Source organism: Pollicipes pollicipes, unplaced genomic scaffold, assembly GCF_011947565.3.
Source record: "Pollicipes pollicipes isolate AB1234 unplaced genomic scaffold, Ppol_2.1 Scaffold_3447;HRSCAF=4054_pilon_pilon_pilon, whole genome shotgun sequence".
Classification (NCBI taxonomy): Eukaryota; Metazoa; Arthropoda; class Thecostraca; order Pollicipedomorpha; family Pollicipedidae; genus Pollicipes; species Pollicipes pollicipes.
The window spans coordinates 4071816-4090341 of record NW_023596297.1 but is presented as its reverse complement, the minus strand read 5'-3'; the positions used below and the strand labels follow the sequence as shown (position 1 = coordinate 4090341).

General features: G+C 58.2%; 1 protein-coding gene and 1 pseudogene across 1 annotated transcript; one reads left to right on the top strand and one right to left on the bottom strand.

Moving 5' to 3' along the window:
- The window catches only part of LOC119091502 (transient receptor potential protein-like), a 28344-nt pseudogene extending 23723 nt beyond the window's left edge, over window positions 1–4621 (top strand).
- A 7-nt stretch (window positions 4622–4628) lies between these two features.
- LOC119091501 (sister chromatid cohesion protein PDS5 homolog B-like) lies at window positions 4629–17600 on the bottom strand (the record flags this gene model as incomplete). Its single annotated transcript, XM_037214312.1, is given in 25 exon segments — window positions 4629–4642; window positions 5616–5668; window positions 5908–5995; window positions 6332–6458; window positions 6780–6973; window positions 7391–7529; window positions 7928–8051; window positions 8499–8637; window positions 9257–9476; window positions 9868–9991; window positions 10810–10832; window positions 10834–11019; window positions 11862–12011; window positions 12321–12461; window positions 12463–12549; window positions 12551–13073; window positions 13479–13669; window positions 14127–14343; window positions 14810–14947; window positions 15105–15226; window positions 15661–15798; window positions 16089–16217; window positions 16219–16297; window positions 16775–16959; window positions 17388–17600. Coding segments are annotated over 25 exon segments (3744 nt in total), but the record flags the coding sequence as incomplete, so codon positions are not given.
- Window positions 17601–18526: the final 926 nt, after the last annotated feature.

The window sequence follows — 18526 nt, the reverse complement described above, 5'->3', positions numbered from 1 at the left end:
GGATCGGTCCAGAGCGCTTGCCGCGCCATTATGGTTTACTTTGGTGTCACGGCGGGCTTTGAAGATCATTTGATTTAAAGATCATTTATCGTATATTATGTTTCGGTATGTAGACTCTGTAAGGTAAATGTGATTGGGCCAATTTTTTCACTAACCCCATGACGTGTACTTATAGCCCAATAAACGGAATCTACAAGTGAGCTTATTTAATCCCCACCCAGGACTCACCATCCACTTCAGCATTTACAGCAGCCGATGATAACACAACGGTATCCGTGTTCGCAATCTTCATACGATTAAATGCGCAGCACGTGTATCACCATGCATGCCGCTTTGGTCCACGAGCAGGTTGACATGCTATTGCTTCGGGTTACCGGCTCTTGCGCGGTGACATCCGGCATTTTGTGTGCGGCACATCCGGCATGACAGCAAGGATTTCAAACGTTTCAAAAGTGGAAACGTTCTGCGCTCCACTAGGGCTAAGAACCATATGTATTCAACACTGACGTTCTGTGCCAGGCCGGGCAACTGCAGGTGTTTTTGCTACGATGCTTAGTTCATGTTGCGTTGTTCAGTCATACATTGTTCGCAATTGCACGCAGCTGTTGTGGTCTCCGCCAAAGGGAGGCGTAAATGTCGTCCGGCTCCTTCTTCTAGGTTTCACCTACCACCAGCATGTTGTGCCCCGCGTTCGAACGGAAGTCGGCCCAACATCCATGCGTGCGTTTCGAATGCGCCGGCATCTTAACCGGAAGATTGGCGGATAACGTCGACTCTCCCACCAAAGTGATGAGTCGTGTTCATCGGAGCAGACGTGGCAGCTGACGAACGCCGTCGAGCAAACCTCTGCGACCCCGGGGTCTGTGTCATCGGGGTCATCTGGGTCGGGGTCTGCTCTGTGGAGCTAGAGAATGACCGGGACTTCAGCTGTGATGCATGGGGAATGCTGCCAGTGTTTTAGTTTCACAGTGTGGCACATCATACGGCAGATTGGATGATGGTCTGCTTTTGACTGATGGGGAATGTTGACAGTGACTTGACCATCCAAACATAGCATAACATATTGCAGATGATTCACTGATGAGGCACGGTCCAGCCTCTCGCTCAGATCTTAAGCAGGATCTGAAAATCCTCCATACGCTGTTTCGTCTACAGTTCCGCATGCTCATATCTGCTTTTGAAACTGCATTTCTTAATTGTGTTTTTTTACACGTGCTCCGAACATTAGACTACCACAACTAATGAAACTCCCGGAACGGACCTACAGTGGCGTGCTTCGAGAATCTTAAGATGACTCACCACATTCAAGGTAGAAACGCTAATTTCCTTCCCATTGTTTTCAGCTGATGTGTTGGCATTGCCAGCAGACGCGTGTTCCGATAACATACGGGCGGTGCCACTGTTCCAGAGTCCGAGACACTGAGCAATGAAAATATCGCCACTCTGCTGGCTATTCTGCTGGTTTGGAAACTGGTTTGCAAACATTTATTCGCCTGCCATTCCCCTTGCAGCTCAAGGATATTTGGTTACGGCATGCTGTTTATCCCAACCTTCCTCAAGTTTGTGCAACAAAAATCTGCCATTCCCTGTGCACGTAAGAATATGTTGGTCATGGCATCATTGTTGTTAAGCCAAACGTACATAAGCTCGTGCCCCCAAAAAAGTTTCAAATCTTGCATAAAGAAGTAGATGTGCGAATGTTTTTTTGTTCTCCCTTGCATTAGTTTTTTCACCCCCTTGCGTTAGTCCTAACTTTTCAACAAAAAAAGATGACAGTAATAAATATCGGCGTTCTCAGTAAATTGCGTCGACTGATCATGTCCTGTTTTACCGGCATTCGTCCACTGGTATTTTGATTAGACGCTTTGTTATACATGCGTTGAAAGCGCGTATGATATTTAATGCATCAAAATGCGTCATATTAGAGAATTTGCATATCAACGTCCGCTGCCCTTTTCGCTCGCGACACTGCTCTTGCAAACGATTTCGCATTTACGCGTTGCAAAATAGGCACACAATAACAAAAAAAACCGACGTGACTTAAAGGCAATACGTACATTGTCACCGCATTCTGAGATCCTGTGTTTCAAGGAGTGAACTATTCTGTCCCTATCTCCTGGCATCAACCACGCATCGCCGACGATAGGCGCCTAACTAGGTCCCAAGGGGCCACAAATGAATGGCTGAGTGACCTCCAGCCATCGCATTAGTGGGCAGTTCGTTCCCACACGGATGCCGGGCGAGCTGCATCCTCAGCTTGTTGCCACGGTCCAGAGCGCCGGCCGCAGACGTCATTCCCGAGCAGTAATTAGTCCCTGGAGGTACAGGCCGTGCATTGAGCCTGCAGTGCGCGGCACTGCGCCTCGTCCCTTGATTTCTTACAGGTGACGGGAACCAATCCTGCCGACATCATGGGCATCACGACCCTCCCAGCAAAGGCTGTCCGATAAATGACGACCCTCCCGATCTGCAGCATCGCAGCCGGCGCAACACGCCCCTTCCGCGCTGTCAATGCCTCGGGGGACGACACGCGGCGCGAGTTGACCACTTCACCCCCGCCGCGCAGGGGTCCTCAATCTTTGTGGACCGCGGCGGCGCGGGCGGCGCCCCGCCTTACCGTTCGTAGCCCACTGCGAGCCGATCGGCGGTGCCCTCCGCCGCACCATTGTCCATCGCGACTGACGGCCGGCGGCTGGCCCGCCGCCCAGAAACTCACCGCATTGTGACGCCGCCCGACCCCCGCTGGTCTAGGCCGAGCGCGCGCCGAGACCGGCGGCCCTGTCGGCGCCCGGGGCGGCGGCGGCCGAGTGTCGACAGCCGGCCCCGGCCGCCCGTCTGGCGTCTGACCCGCCTGGTCAGCAGTCCGCCGCCCCGCTGACACGGCACAGCCGCCGCCCCCGCCCCGGACCGACCCACGATCTGCCCCCCCCCCCCCACACCCTGCGCCTCACGCCCCAGTAAAACAACGGTGCGTCTCCGAATCCGTGTTTCGTACGTCCAGGATCGCAGAATTTTAAGCAACAACTCCAAAGTTTGTACGCTGTAACACAACTCGCTCGCACGAAGAACAGGGTGGAGGCTCTACAGCTACGCCATGCCAATCATCGCACCGATAAAAATACTCCCACGGAAAGGTGTGCACAACTGGATGGCCGCGTGCCAGCGCCGCCGCAGCAGCGGGGCCGGCCGTCGGTGCCGGCGGAGCCCCGCGGCTTCGGCAGCGAGCGGCAGCGGGCGGCAGCGTGCCGGGGCCCGGCCGGCGACAGGGGCACACGCGACGCGCACATCACTTCTTCGAGCGCGTCGAGCGGGTGCTCTTGGTCGACGACGCCTGCCGGTCACGACGCAGAGGTCAGTCGGCGTCGGCCGGCGCTCGCCCTGGCGTGCCCCGCCTCCTCTCGCCCGCCCTCTGGCACGGCCCGAGGGTGCCGGGGAGCCACCTTCAGACACGCCACCTCAACATCGCCGACGACGAGGCGGAGGCGCCGGTCACCTACGTCATTGCTGATCCATCCGGCGCCATGCAGAACGCGCGAAACATGAATATCCCGTGCTTTTTCACGTGTGTGTAGCTGACCAGGTGCCGTATTTTTCCACACTAACGCTGATGCATACAAACACCGAGGTTACAATCAGTGAATGTCATACTGAAGAAGCTAGTTAAGCTAGTTAAGAAGATAATTTTCGCTGATTTGGCTTGAATGGTAACAGGAAATGACGTCTCAAGAAATCGTCCCTACAACGGTCAGTAGATCCGTCGTGAATCGAAAATAATCGAAAGGTCTTAGAGCGAAGTGATCCACCCTGTGAGAGGTGTCAGTGTGTCTGACAGCGATGGGTTGTCTTGTAATGGGTATTCGTAACACAATTAATATGTTTCGTGCACCCTAGTGACTCACCAGTCGTCTTGTGACGAGTGTCAGTGATTCGCCGAGTCGTCTTGTACGAAAAGTGACTCACCAAGTCGTCTTGTGAGCATGTCAGCTACACATAGAGTTGTTTTGTAAGGAGTGTCAGTGACTCGCCAAGCCGTCTTGTTTGGAGGTTAGTGACTCACCAAATCGTCTTGTATGAAGGTCAATGGCTCACCGATGCGTCTTGTGAGGAGTGTCAGTGACTCACCACGTCGCCTGGTATGGATCGTTATTGACTCACCGAGTCGTCTAGTCAGGAGTGTCAGCGACTCATCCAGCCATCTTGTGAGGGGTGAAAGTGACTCATTGAGTCATCTTGTGAGGAGCGTCAGTGTCTCACCGAGTCGTCTTGTAAGGAGTGTCAGTGACTCACCGAGTCATCTTGTGAGGAGTGTCAGTGGCTCAGAGTTGTTTTGTGGTGAGTGTCAGTGGCTCAGAGTTGTTTCGTGATGAGTGTCAGTGGCTCACCGAGTCGTCTTGTGAGGAGTTTCAGTGACTCACCGAGTCGTCTTGTGAGGAGTGTCAGTGGCTCAGAGTTGTTTTGTGATGAGTGCCAGTGGCTCACCGAGTCGTCTTGTGAGGAGTGCCGCGCCGACTTGCGGCTGGGTTCGCCCGGCTCCGTCTTGACGACGGCGGCCGGCGCGGTCTTCCGCTTGCCAGCCCTGGAGGTCGGCTCCGCCTCTGTCTCAGTCGACCCCTGCTTCTGACTGCCGTTCACTGGCCTGGAACTGAAAGGCGGCGGGCGTTAGGAGCAGAACGAAACAGGAAACTGAACATGCATGACGTGGGAGTGCTGATGTCACTGTATGAACTGGCAGGGCGCAGTCCTGTCGAAAGCAGATGCGTGAATTTGTAACGCCCACGATATTTGGTCCGATCAACGACGCAAAATGGGCTTACAGCCCATTTTGCGTCGTTGATGAGACCAAATTAGTCATAAGCAGCCAGTGTCACGGAAAATTATGTTTTGCCACGCGAAAACGGCTACAATGGCTGCATCAAACACGTAAAGCGTAAACGCTGCGCAAAGAGCTGCCTTAACAGGTGGCAGCTGCTCATATACATTTTAATAATTGTGTAAAACTGCCGCGGCGCTGAGCGTGTCCACCGTTCTCATTAGCAAAACAGAGACACTGCAAAAACAAAACAAAACAGTGGCAGCGAAGCGGCGAATAAGCAGCATGAAATAAGTACAGCGTGAGAGGCTGTCATGTTCGTTGATAAGGGACTGGAGCAAGAATCCACCGGAGGGGAGTGAGGCCGCGGGACGAGGAGCCGATATCACTGGCGGTGCGATCGCTCACATACTGCCCCGATCTTTTTCGACGAACTCGTGAGCGCTCATATGGAAGGCAAACGCCAAAACGATTTGTTCCACTTGGCCCCAGGATTGACGAAGGCACTAATCCAACATCCAGTCACTGCCAGCGAGCCCTCCCGACAGGAAGTCCATCCGAGTACCGAACCCCCCGTCCTGCGCCAGCTCATGACTCCGCCACAGCCCCGGACAGCACGGGCACTACGCGGACCCTGGTGACCCCCTCCCACGGACCCCGAGTCAGCACTCACCCCGAGTCGGTCTCCTGCTCGTGCCGCCTTCTCGGCGCCCCTGGTGCGCGTGCTCCGCGACGACGTTCGCTGATTGGTCCCGCCGCCGCCTCCTCCTCGGCCGTCGGTTGGTCGGCGCGGCCGCGGCTCGACCGCTGCGTTGGCGAGCCGGTCGGCGACGCGCCCTCGGCGCCTTCTTGAAGTAGCTGTCCGGCCGGGCGCGCCACACAAGGGTCAGAAGGTCGCCGACAGGCGCGCAAGGGACACCGCAAAGTGAACATCCCCGAGCTAGCGCGAATGACAATGCCCACAGAATGGTGGCTGCGAGGTGACGCATGACGCCCTGATGCGGGCCTTGATGAGCGGGAACGCACGGCAGGCTGATCTGAAACACGCAACACACCGACCCGGTTGTCTTGCGGCTGATACACCCAAGTGTTCTTACTTGGTGATTTTCTCCTGTTTGGAGGGGCTGTCGGCGACGGAGGAGCGCTCCGAAGCCGAGACGTCCGCACCGCCGGCGCTGTCCACCGCTGCCCGACATTGACACACGCCGTCAACACACGGGAACGGCACGGGAGATAAACACACTCAGCAGGACCCGCGTGAGGGCTGGGCGGCACGAACCTCGCCGAGAGCACTGAAACTATAACACGTGCGCCATCATAAAGCAGGCACGTACCAACGCGTAATCAACCAGACGCCGGAGCCGCGAGTGACACGGCCACGCCCGCTCAACCAGCGGACTGAGCACAACAGCCAACGACAGAAGACCACCAACAGCCCCACGGTGCCTTTCACCGCCTCCCCACAGCAGCGCCACCCCGACCCCGACCCTGCTCCGGGGACCAGCCGGCGCGTGCACTCACAGTCGTCGTTGCGGTCGCGCTCGTGCGTGGCGCGGCGGCTGTAGGTGGCCGGTGGGTCGCGGATCAGCCGCTGGCTGCTGGCGGTGGCCGCCGGCGCCGCCTCCTCGTCAGACTCGGCGGCGGCGCCCTGCCGGCACCGCGGCACGGTCGTCAGCGCACCCGCCGAGGCCGAGGCGCTGGGAGGAGCACCCCTCCCCCTTCCCTGCACAGCGGGCATCCGAGGCTGGCTTCCACGGCCGGGTGGCGGGCGGCGCGGCGCGAGGACACCAAGTGTCAAGTACCACGGGTGACCTCCCATCGTGCAGCTCTCAGTTCCGTCGCACCAGCCAGGTCAAATACCCATCAGCGGAGGTCAGCGCCGCTTACGTTGGCACCCAGCTCTGTACAACGCAGAGGACCGTCCGTCAGAGGGCGTTGGGCAGCGAACGGGAGTGGAACGGCCACTGACCTCGGCCGGGACTGACACCGCTCCACCGGCCTCCTGCACGATCACAGTCAGCTCCTTGGGCCCGTCGGCCTTGGAAGCGCGAATCTGCTGCGCCAGCTGGATGCGCTTGTTGATCATGGAGTGGCTGTAGGTGCTGGAGATAATGCCGCCGCGCTTGCCCAGGTGCTGCATCTCGATCGGCAGGTACAACTTGCCTGTCGTCGGATGTGGAAAGGTCAGTCGGCTCAACTCTAACGAAGCGTTCGCCGCAGCACGGTCTATACAGCGACCTTTGAACGCAACACGTAGTGAAGAGCTGTGTCCGTTACGCCATAAAACCGGGACCATCCTGGCTACAGACGAAGAATGCTGCGCGGCTCAATGAAGCGTTGATATCACTAATGAACGCACGAGCCGCGAACGTCACTAGCGTTGACGATCTAGTTGGCGGAGCTGCCACCATATCAACCAATGCGAGAGGCCGGCGGGGAAACTGATCTGAACAGGCGACTGTCGCACTCGCTGCGCACGCCGCCACGGAGACCGGGCCGCTGTCGGCGCGCGGCGGGCACTGCGGCGACAGTCGCGTTCCGACGCGGCCCGCGCCACTGCCGGACGGCCAGCGCACGCACCGTTGACGAAGTTGGGGTCGGCCGGCTTTCGGAAGTACATGGGCGGGATGCGCGGCTCGGATGGGAACTCGCGCATCTCGAAGTTGGTTGTCTTGGTGAGCAGCAGCCCCATGGCCAGGTCACAGACGGCCCACAGTTTCTGTCGGCGGGGGGGGGGGGGCGGTCAGCGCGGTCATCCGACCCGGGCCGGCACGGGCAGGTTTCTCCCGATGGCGGCTGCTGGTCTGTTCCGTCGCTCGTCCGACGCACGCAAGCCACCGTTGCTCGCTATGCCGGATATTGACATCCGCTTGAGGAGTCATTCGTGTAGTAATGCTGGGACGAGGCCAGCGTACAGCCAGCCACGCATGGCCCCGAAATGGTGCGGAAACACGCAGCGATAGGTGGCAGCACTCAATCATTACCGGATATGAGAAACGTCTGGACGACTGACTCAGAATAGTCTTTATGTTACTTGCAGTACCTAGATGTTATGGTCAACGCACTTAATGGTGGCCACGTTGTTCCGAGGCAATAAAGAGGTTGTAGACATCCCACCTGGTTTGCTGCCTCTTCCTCGCTCCGAACGGCGTCCAGGTGGTTTTTCATCCGCTCCACCAGAGCCTTGTAGAAGCCGAAGCAGTAGTTGTCGTTCTTCGTGATCAGTGGCTCCAGAATGAACCTAGCAAGACAGTCCAGAGGTTTAGCAAATGAAGCAATGAAACACTAACATATTTAAACCTCCAAATCACGACGGGGGTGCTCACGTGTTTTAGACAACACTCCAGACGCAAAGGTTTCACACGACGGCAAAGCGTCAGCAGCTGATCAGAATGGGAGACGACATCGAATCCCGCTAGTGAGGATCCCGCGCTCCTCACAAAGGACACCGGTGCCATACTCTCTCATAAGAAATAGCAGACGATGTGGCACCTCTCATCAGACTGCAGCAGAAAAAAAGCCTCGCCAAAAATACACGCATCCGATAAGCCACGCCGATAAAGGGCCTGTTGCCAGACAGCTGGACCGAATCCCAATCGCCCTACCAGAGGCAACAAAAGACAAAGTATCTCATCTCACACAGCAGGTCTCACCCGAGGCCGGCCGGCGCCGGGCCGCGGCCACTCACCAGAGACAGGAGCGGATCTTGGTGAGGTATTCGACGTCCTCGTACGAGGTGAAGTCGGGGTCGTGCGCCAGGATCGGCACGGCAAACACCAGCATGTAGTCGGGCATGATGTGAGGCAGCTGGTCAGCCGCCCGCTCCGCTGCAGGCGAGAGGCGCCGTCAGCCGGCACCACCCCTCACCCAGCGGGAGCGAGCCGACCAAGCTCGCCGGAGCCGAGCCGTCAGCCGAGCGATCCGCCTCCTCCCCGAGACGGCGAAGCGAGTTGGCCGGGCTCGTCCGCGCAGGGAATGGCCCAGCGCGCTAGCGATCAACTATCAGACTGTTTGTCGCCGCAGGCCGTCTGCGGCAACTCGCAGATACAATACGTAGCACGGGGAGTTCGCTCGAGTCAGGGTCAAGGCAGATTTCAACGAGGCCTCATGTACAGCCATAGAGATATGGCGTGCCGGAGGACAACACGACGGTGTTTGGTCTGAGAAGCAGGGGGAGGGGGGAGGGCAGGGCGAGTGCCGCTCAAGACCATTGCATGGAGCAGGCGCTCACGCTTACCCCGACCCCGCACGTAATGAGCGTCGCACTCCGGGGACCAGGACGCGAACAGACTCGACGGATGGCGGAGCCGTTCTTCTCAGCCCCTGGCAGCTTTAAGGACAGCTCCCTCTCGCAGAGGAGCGCCGCACCACCGACTCTCGCGCCAGGGACCGCAGAGCGAGCCGGCTCGCTCCGCCTCCCCGCGGCCGGAGCGACGCGCCACTCACAGCCGCCGGTGAGCAGCAGGCTCTTGATGACGTCACGGCGCTTCAGGATGTCGGCCGACATGTAGCTGCGCACGATGGACTTGAGTCGCTTGTCGGGCTCCTGGCCGGCCAGCGCGTACATGCCCATGAAGTCGAGCGGCAGGCACTTGTGTGGGATGCCGCGGCTCAGGCCCTTGTGCAGCTTGGCCGCGAACCTCTCCCGCACCTGCGCACACTCGTCCTGTCGGCCGCAAGGATCACAGGTCACATGAGGTCACGGGTCAGGTGGGGTCACAGGCCAGGCGGGTCACGTGTCAGGGGGTCACGGGTCAGGCGTAGTCAAGGGTCCGGCGGGTTACCGGTCAGGTGACGCGTTGAGACCCGTCCGACGGGCTCAACACGGAAACAACACAGAAATAGCAAAGCCGAAGACTTGCACACAACCTTCAAAGCTATTATCTCATCCATTGCACCACTCATCAGTGACAGCAGCCAGATCACTAGAAGGTAACCTCCAGGCGACCCACAAACGATTCCGCACGGCACGTTGTGTGTCTGGCGCTTCAGTGCATGGAGTTGCGCACCCCCGTTCTTCGGAGCAGCGCCGCCGGGGGCCACAGCACGACGCTTACGGCCATCAGGAGGGAGAGGCTGTAGAACTGGTCGGCGGTGAACTGGTCGCCGACACCCTTCTGCTCGCAGATCTTGAGCATGGCGGCCCCGGCCGCATACCGCAGCCAGGCCGCCTCCGGCTTACTGGGGGACGGCAGCGGCGCTCGGTCAGAGAGGCGCGAGTGCCAGGGACAGAGTGGCACGCGCCGAAGCCAACCGAGACGCGCCAGCGGACACGCCGTGGAGACCCTGCTGAGCCGCGCATCCCGCGACCACGGGCGTTAGAATACTGTTTACGGGATCGGGAGAATAGCACAGGAGCGTTCCGAAAGACCCCCTCTCACACACACACACACACACACACACACACACACACACACACACACACACACACACACACACACACACACACACACACACACACACACACACACACACACACACACACACACACACACACACACACACACACACACACACACACACACACACACACACACACACACACACACACACACACACACACACACACACACACACACACACACACACACACACACACACACACACACACACACACACACACACACACACACACACACACACACACACACACACACACACACACACACACACACACACACACACACACACACACACAACACACACACACACACACACACACACACACACACACACACACACACACACACACAAACACACACACACACAACCACAACACACACACACACACACACACAACACACACCACACACACACAACACACAACACCTCACTCACTCACTCACTCACACACACACTCACTCACACACACACTCACTCACTCACTCACTATCAACTCACTCACTCACACTCACTCACTCACTCACTCACTCACTCACGCACTCACTCACGCACTCACTCACTCACTCACCCACCCGCCCCAGTAGTCGGTCACTCACTTGACCCTGCCCTCTTCCAGCAGGTTCGCCGCGGTGGATAATGAACGCGACCAGCATGCGGAACGTCTTCTGCGCCGAGATGACGTCATCCTTGAGCCCGATCAGCCAGCGCGCCATCAGCTTCATGCCCTCGATCTTGCAGCGGATGCCCTCGGGCAGGGCGTCCTCCTCGCACCACTCGTCGTCCAGCTCGCCGCTGTCTGTCAGGTCCTGAAAAGGCCCGGGGGCGGCGGTCAGACGAGCCGTCGCGCGGGACGGGCAGCGGTCGTGTCGACACGTGGCGCAGCTGATGCTCGACCAGTAAAGGGCTCGCGCGGGGTGGCGGACGGTCTGTTAAAGGGGGTGTTCTACATCTGTAGATATTGAAGCAAGCACCGGATCTGATTAAACTCACTCATAACCATGTGTACACTTGTCAGCGGAAAAGACTGCTCTAGAAAATACAGTTTCTCTGTTTAGTAATTGCGCCCCTCAAACCGTCATTGTTCGGTTTCTTCCTCGTGCCCGGCACAGCATTAGTTAAGAGACGATTGACGCTGTTATACCTGGAAATCGTGCTTACGAACGCTAGATACATACGACTCGACAATTATTTTTGTCCGGACTAATAAAATGGCGGGATCTGAGTAACGTCGTTATGACATCATGAATGCCTACGTGACCTCGAAATACCCTCCCCGAAAGACTGCAGATTTCCACGGGCACGCAGCTCGTGGAATTCGCAGCTCGCAACTAGAGGGGTTTAGGTCCTAAGGAGGGGGCAAGGCTGTGAACTGCACCGAATGATCTTCAAAATGACTTTTTCAGTTCAAAACCCGACGCAAAAGTAGACATTCCTTTCAAAGGATGATCACATAGGCGTTTTCCCTGCTTCTTAAGCATGATCATTTGCATTTACAAGCTCCACAATGAGATCATACATGTTTGACATGACCAGTGGCAGTGTAATTTGATGAATGCGCGCTGTGTTGACTCATAGTTGACGGTGATGGCGACGACAGAGTTCTGCACGACGTCACAGCATCTCTCGCAAGAGTGGACAGCACACTCACCTTCATGAGCAGGTCTTTCACGATCTTTCTGGAGACAATGTTCTTGATCTGGATGGGGAACTTGCCGGACAGGTAGAGGGCGATGTGGCCCAGCGAGACGATGGATGTGCGGTAGTGCTCGTGGCCCAGCTCCAGCTGCGCCTTCAGCCTCTGTCGAGCGGAACGCGACGTCACGACGGGCACCGGCCAGCGGTCCTACGAGCGCCGCTTGCACGCACGCACCAGTCAGTAGCGACCTCACCACAGGGGGAGGGGGGGGGGGGGGAACTGTAGCATACGTCGCCGCCAAACTGAGTCAACAGCAGTGACCAGCAATAGGGCCCATCAAATGGAACAAGACGTTCGCCGAGCCCACCCCGACACATTTTACGCCCGATCCAGCGGCACTGTCGCAACAGACCGCCGCCTGGGGCGTCGCGCCCCACAGCCGCCACACCGCGGTCCGCTACCGCCGCTCACCTCCAGGATCTCGGTGAACACGCCCTCCTGGTTATCGGTGACGTTGACGTACAGGCAGCGGATAGCGTGCTTGGCCTGCTTGGGTGTGCCGGTGGTGGCCAGCTGCTGGCAGACGGGCACCAGCGCGTCCGCCAGCTCGGGGGAACTCGGCAGCCAGCGGCCGGTACTTGCCGACGAAGTGCAGCACGCCCAGCACTTTGGGCGTCACCACGTCGTCGTTGGTTTGCAAGCATCTCCAGCAGCACGGCCAGGATGTCGGCGTGCAGGAACTGGGCGGCCTGCACGTACGACATAACGAACAGCAGGCGGAGGCCGCGGCCGACGGCAGCGCCGGGCTCGATGTTCAGGTCCTGAGCGGAGCCCGGGTCGCGCACCGCCTCCTCTACCATCTGCACCAGCGCCAGCAGCGCGTCGTGGTCGATCATCACCGACGACACGCGCTCCAGCAGCTGCTTGATGGTGTTGTAGTAGAGGTTGGTCATCACCGGCTGACCGAGTCGCTTCAGCACCATGTTGACGCTGTCGACGCTCTCGCGGCACGAGACCGTCGGGTTGATGACCGTCTCCATGAGGAGGAGCAGCGCCTCCTCCTGCGCCAGGTGCACCGAGAACTTGCGGATGAACTCCTGCGCCTTGACGGGGTCTGGCAGGAACTTGGATAGGTAGCTGATGCGCAGAGCTTTCTCCTTCTCGCGCTCGTCGGACGGCGGCGCCCGATGCAACTCCAGCAGTTCCTGCACCGTCTTCCGCACGCTGCGACACCAACAGGACGTCAGGTGTAACTCCTCCCCTTCTCCCTCCCCGAGGAACACGCCCACCCACGCGCTGGCACATTTTCGGCGCAGTACCGCAAACAGGTCCTCACAGACGGCGGAGATTCGGCCGAAATCGAGCATTTATGCCAACGTGATCAATTTTAATTTGGTAAATTGCAACATCACCTTCCTGTTCAGCATGTTAAAAAGTAGACGTCGAATTACTTGGATTCCGCGGAACCAGCAACTTAAACAATACTCCTGAGCCTCGGTCGATCCAGCCATTACTGGAAAATGGCCCCCAGCTATTTCGTATCGAGGGTCGACAAAACGACTCAAACAAACGTTGGAATCTTCTACACTGTCCCACACTCACACACACCACTCCCTCCTATCAACTCACGCCAGTTGCTGCTTCTGCATTTCGATGAAGGCCTTGGTGGCGTTCTCATCGAGCGTGGCGAACAGGTAGTAGAGCTTCTTCATGCGCTCCTCGGGCGGCAGCGTGAACGGCACCAGGCACGTGTTGACGATGCGCTCCACCAGCAGCCGGTCGTCCAGGCTGGTCATGTAGTAGCCGTGTAGGATTTTGTCCTGCGGGGGCGGCGACCTCGCTCAGCCCCGCGAACAACAATCATCCACTTATAACAATAATGCATGGTATGAGGTTAAATGACTCACGCCTGTATCAACGCATACCAGCCCTCAGGGGATATGCATTGTCGCTTTTGCATCAGTTTGTCTGCACGAAACTCGCCGCGCGGACGGAAGGGGAGTCGCTGCGGCTGCAAACTCGGTGCGCCATCCCGCACCCGAGCAGCTCACGCTCTCCGCACCCGCTCACGTCTCGGCTCGCCCGGCGCGTGGCGCGCGGCCGCACAGCGAGACCCCCCTCCCCCCCCCCGAAACACCAGGCGCCCCGGCGCGCGCCGCCTGGCGACCGCGCGAGTCGGGTCGACGCCCCCCCCTCCCCCCGCCCTGCCCCCCCCCCCACAGCTCAGCACGGGGGCGAAGGGAGGGGAGGGTACCGCGCCGCGGACGGCGCGCCCACCTTGATCCAGGTGATGGCCGTGCGCGTCGCCTCCGGCACGTCCGGGTTGCTGAGGTACTTTCTGTAGATCATGGCCAGCCCGCACATGGCCTCCTTACGGATCTTGAACTTCTTGTCCAGCGTGCGCTCCTTGACGAAGTTGAGCAGCGCCTCGCTCTCGGAGACGATGCTGAAGTCACGCTTGGCCGTGGCTACGATGGCCATCACCACCTCGTACCTGTGCCGGGCCGTTCAGGACGTGTTAGCGCGAGCCACGGACGGACACTCCGCGGGGGTCACAGCAGCACTGATAGCAGGCCAGCGCCACTCAGGAGAACGTAGCGGGACGTACGCCGGTGGACAGGCAATCTCGACAATCTCCGCTCAAAGCGCCTGCCCCACAGCAGAGCTGGCGGCGCCGGACCCGGCCGACGGAGCGACGTGGGAGACTGGGCGGCGCCTCTGGCACCTGACCGGGCCGCCGGCCGCACTACCACACCACCGAGACCGACCCAACGGGGACACCCAGTCCGAACCAGACCGGCTGCTCAGACAGTCGGACGGCCTCGTCTGAGCCATGTGCACTGACTTGATGGCCTTGTCCGAGCCACGTCCACTGACCTGACGGCCTCGTCCAGGTCACATGGCTTCGTCCGAGTCACGCCCACTGACCTGACGGCCTCGTCCGAGTCACGTCCACTGACCTGACGGCCTCGTCCGAGTCGTGCTGGCGGAACTTGAGCGTATCCGTGATGTCGCTGCGCAGCTCCGGGTGGTTCAGCAGGAAGTGCATCGAGTACTGCACGCACTTGGTGCGGATCTTCACGGAGATGTCGTTGAACCTGACGGCAGTCACCACATCTAGGATGTCACACGGGAACCCCGCCGGCACACATCTCCCGACCACGAGTCGACCAGGCCACCGCCGTACGACACGGGCTGCTCGCCAGCCGGCCGACCGCAGCCGTCGGCCGGGCGCCCGGCCGGCGCGCGCCTCACCTGCCCAGGAAGGCCAGCCACAGCTGGCGGTGGTGCATGGCGAGGTTGGACTCCTGCTCGGAGAACATGCGGGCCAGCAAGCTGACGGCGTGGAACCGCTCGTCCTCCTCGGTAGACTTCAGCTGCGGTGGAAGAAGACAACGGGCCGGCTTGTCACGGTCGCTTCTCTAGCGCGGTGGCGTCACAGCGCGTGGCAAAGGGCGCGGGGACTCATACCACGGGCACTGTCTTAGCATGCCGACGATCAACATGTCTGTTCATTATTCAGCCCGTGACGCACATACCAACTACGCCTAACACTACGGACTGCACGGAATGTTGCGCCCTTTCCCCGAGCCAGGTCGATACTTTTGTCTACTTGCCAAACAAATGGCACTCCGCTCGCGCCCTGACAGTGACAGCTCCCCGTCATTCAGCGACGGATCGCCGGCGGCTCCCGCCGACACATTCCGGCCCGACGGCGGGACGCCGCCGCCGCCACCTCCGGCATCCACTCCCCCGCCGGAGCGGGCTGGCCGAGCCATCGCCGGCAGCGCCAGACCGGGCAGGGTCTCACCTTGAACTCCAGCTGCGGCACCACGGCCAGCAGCACGGTCGGGCAGATGTGGTTCAGCTCGTAGATCAGATCGTACACCTTGCGTGAGATACCCAGCTTCTTCTCCTCCTTGCCCAAGATCAGCACGTGGTTGAAGAACTGCCGCGCAGACGTGCAGAGCATTCAGAACATTAATTCAGGCGTTTCAGAGGAGAGGAAATGCACATCCCACACACAATATTTTCAGATAGCTGGGCACAGCTGTGTGGCTGCCAGATCAAGTTCCACAGAAGTATGGCAGTTACCTCAGAATACAACATGAGTGAACAAGATGAAAAAGCCACGTCGTTGTCTAAGCCACCCTAGGTCACACATATAAATTAACATCCCACATTTACACATATGTATACACCAGGTGTGCCATAACAGAGGGCGCAGCATTAGCTCACTGCTTGTATGTAGGGCTCCAGCGTGTCACTGCACTTCATGATGAGCTCCTTGGCCAAGTGGTAGGGCGTTACGCGGTCGACTTGGCCGGCTCCCACGACGTTCATCAGGATGATGTCCATCAGCTCGTTTTGAGACCACGTCAGACTCGTATATCAGCGGGCAGAGCACGTCCAGCATGAAGCTTTTCACCTTGCCGGAGTGTTCGTCACTGCAAGCGGGAGGTGGGTGGCGTGAGACGACCAAGCCCGTCCTATGTGAACCCCAGTATCGTGACCAGAGTGTTTGTCAAAGCGAATGGGATGAGGCGTGTGACTACGGTGGCCGCGCCTCGTCTTCCTCCAACCAGGAAGGCGACGTTTGTCCGGGTGATTGTACTGAGGCCATGCACTGCACGCAAAAAAACATTGTCATTTGGCTGTCAGGATAGCGGAAAATGCTAGCACAGCTGCGGACTACGTGGGTGGCAGGGTCCGGTAGTCGTGCAACAGCCCGCGTCTGATCAGGAGCCTGATCGCAAAGCCGATCAAGTTAATCCATACTGCTGGACTTCCATGTTGCTGCTGGTGGATGACGAAATCTACAGAGCTCCGTTTCAAGTCTAAAATACACATCACCTCACAAGGAGGAATGAGGTCAACCATGCCGCCCAGACAAACCAATACAAAACTGCTTTAACTTTGCTTACTTGACGATCTTGAATGTCAGGGAGAAAAGACTGCATATGATTTCATTGCTGTCTTCCAGTTCCAGGCACATGTTGAAAGATTTGACGTATGCGAGGTTCTCCAGAAGATAAAAGTAGCGCTTGAAAGCAGGATCCTTCGGATCCTTCAGTCCAGCCAGCTGCTTTATCAGGAACATGAAAATTGTCTGAAAGGGAACGACACGGCAACGTAGTAAGGTAAATGGGCCTCGGCCTAGACATGAAGTGTTCTGAACGAAAACCACGCGCAGAATAGGTGCTCACGATTGAATTTTGGCAATTACGCATTCTTTAAATCTACTGGAAATACAGCGAACCAAAATAAGCAGTCTGGGCACGGAGGACAGGACACGTGAAAACCAAATCGAAACACATGTGACCAGTCAAGACCTAGGCATAGGTTAAAGGAGACACTGAGGAACTCCACGCCATTTGATAGCAATCTGCAGCCATCAGGGCGTAACGACCTCCGCCAGTGCGCGACAACGCCGACTTCCTCCGACCACGCCTGCACATTCGTCCGGGGCGACACCGGCACCCGGAGCCGTCCCGTGCCACGGCCCTGACCCTGCCACGTCCCCGCCGCCGCACTCACCTTGACCTGGGCCGGGTCCTTGTACGGCGCCTCGGGGGCGTACACTCGGAGCACATCGGCGATGCAGCAGGCCACCAGCAGCTGCACGTCCTTGCTCGGGTACTCGCGAAAGTAGTCGTCGGCGATGTGCTTGGCCAGCGGCAGGTACTCCTGGTACGCGCCGTCATCCTGCACCATCGACTGGTACGTGTGCGCCAGCGTCTGCAGCAGCGGGGGAGGGAGGGGGGGGGGGGGGTCAGAATGGCGCGTGACGGACGGCAGAGCTGCCGTGTCTGCAGGGCGCCGACCAGCGCGTGTAGCAGCTAGGTAGAAGTGTATTTGAGTCACTGGGTACTGCGCGATCCTTTGCGAACATGATGCGTGCCTGACATTGACATGATCTTCACCTACATCGAGAACTGGCAGTTGGAGTTATCACACCGGAAAGAGGCACGTCAAGACGTTTTCTGTCCACCTGGCGTCGCGCGCGGTCGGTGAAGCGAGGAGGGTCATTGTACGCAGCGTTACGACGGGGCACAGCGGTGACTTTTTGAGCTGTTAGTCGGAATTTGGTAACCAACCCAGATTTGGTTGGTCTGCCTCAAACCTCCACTCATGAAACTGGAGCCCCCCCCCCCCCCCCCAAGCAGTTGGAGGCTGAAGGAAATGCTAGTGCAGTCCGCAAGCATACATCCACAGCCATAACATCGCCAAGGTAAAAAAATATGCTTTTGTTCCTGGGCTGAAAGGCAGCTGGCTCACCAGCTAATGCCAGACACTGCAGCTTTGGAACAGAAAAAGGTGTCATGTAATCAGTAATAATGACACCAGCAGCCAAAAGTCCAGCCAACCACCATCTCTGCCCGTCGCTGATTGGCTCCGCGCGATGCCACGTGACATGACGCAACGTGGCAAAACCTTTTGTCTCAAAACTGTGACGTCTCATGAAACTTGAACACTTATAACCACAAGCAGCATTCAAAGTTTCACCATGTCTTGCTGTTCCTCTCTTAAATTTAATATTTAATTCTGGCACCACCTGGGGTACTCTGCCACCCACGATTGCCCACGTGGATGGGGTTGGGGCCAGATCAGGTCAGAAAGTTCAGATTACAAGTGATAGCCCAATTACTCATCCAAAAACCAATGAGCTGCTTCTT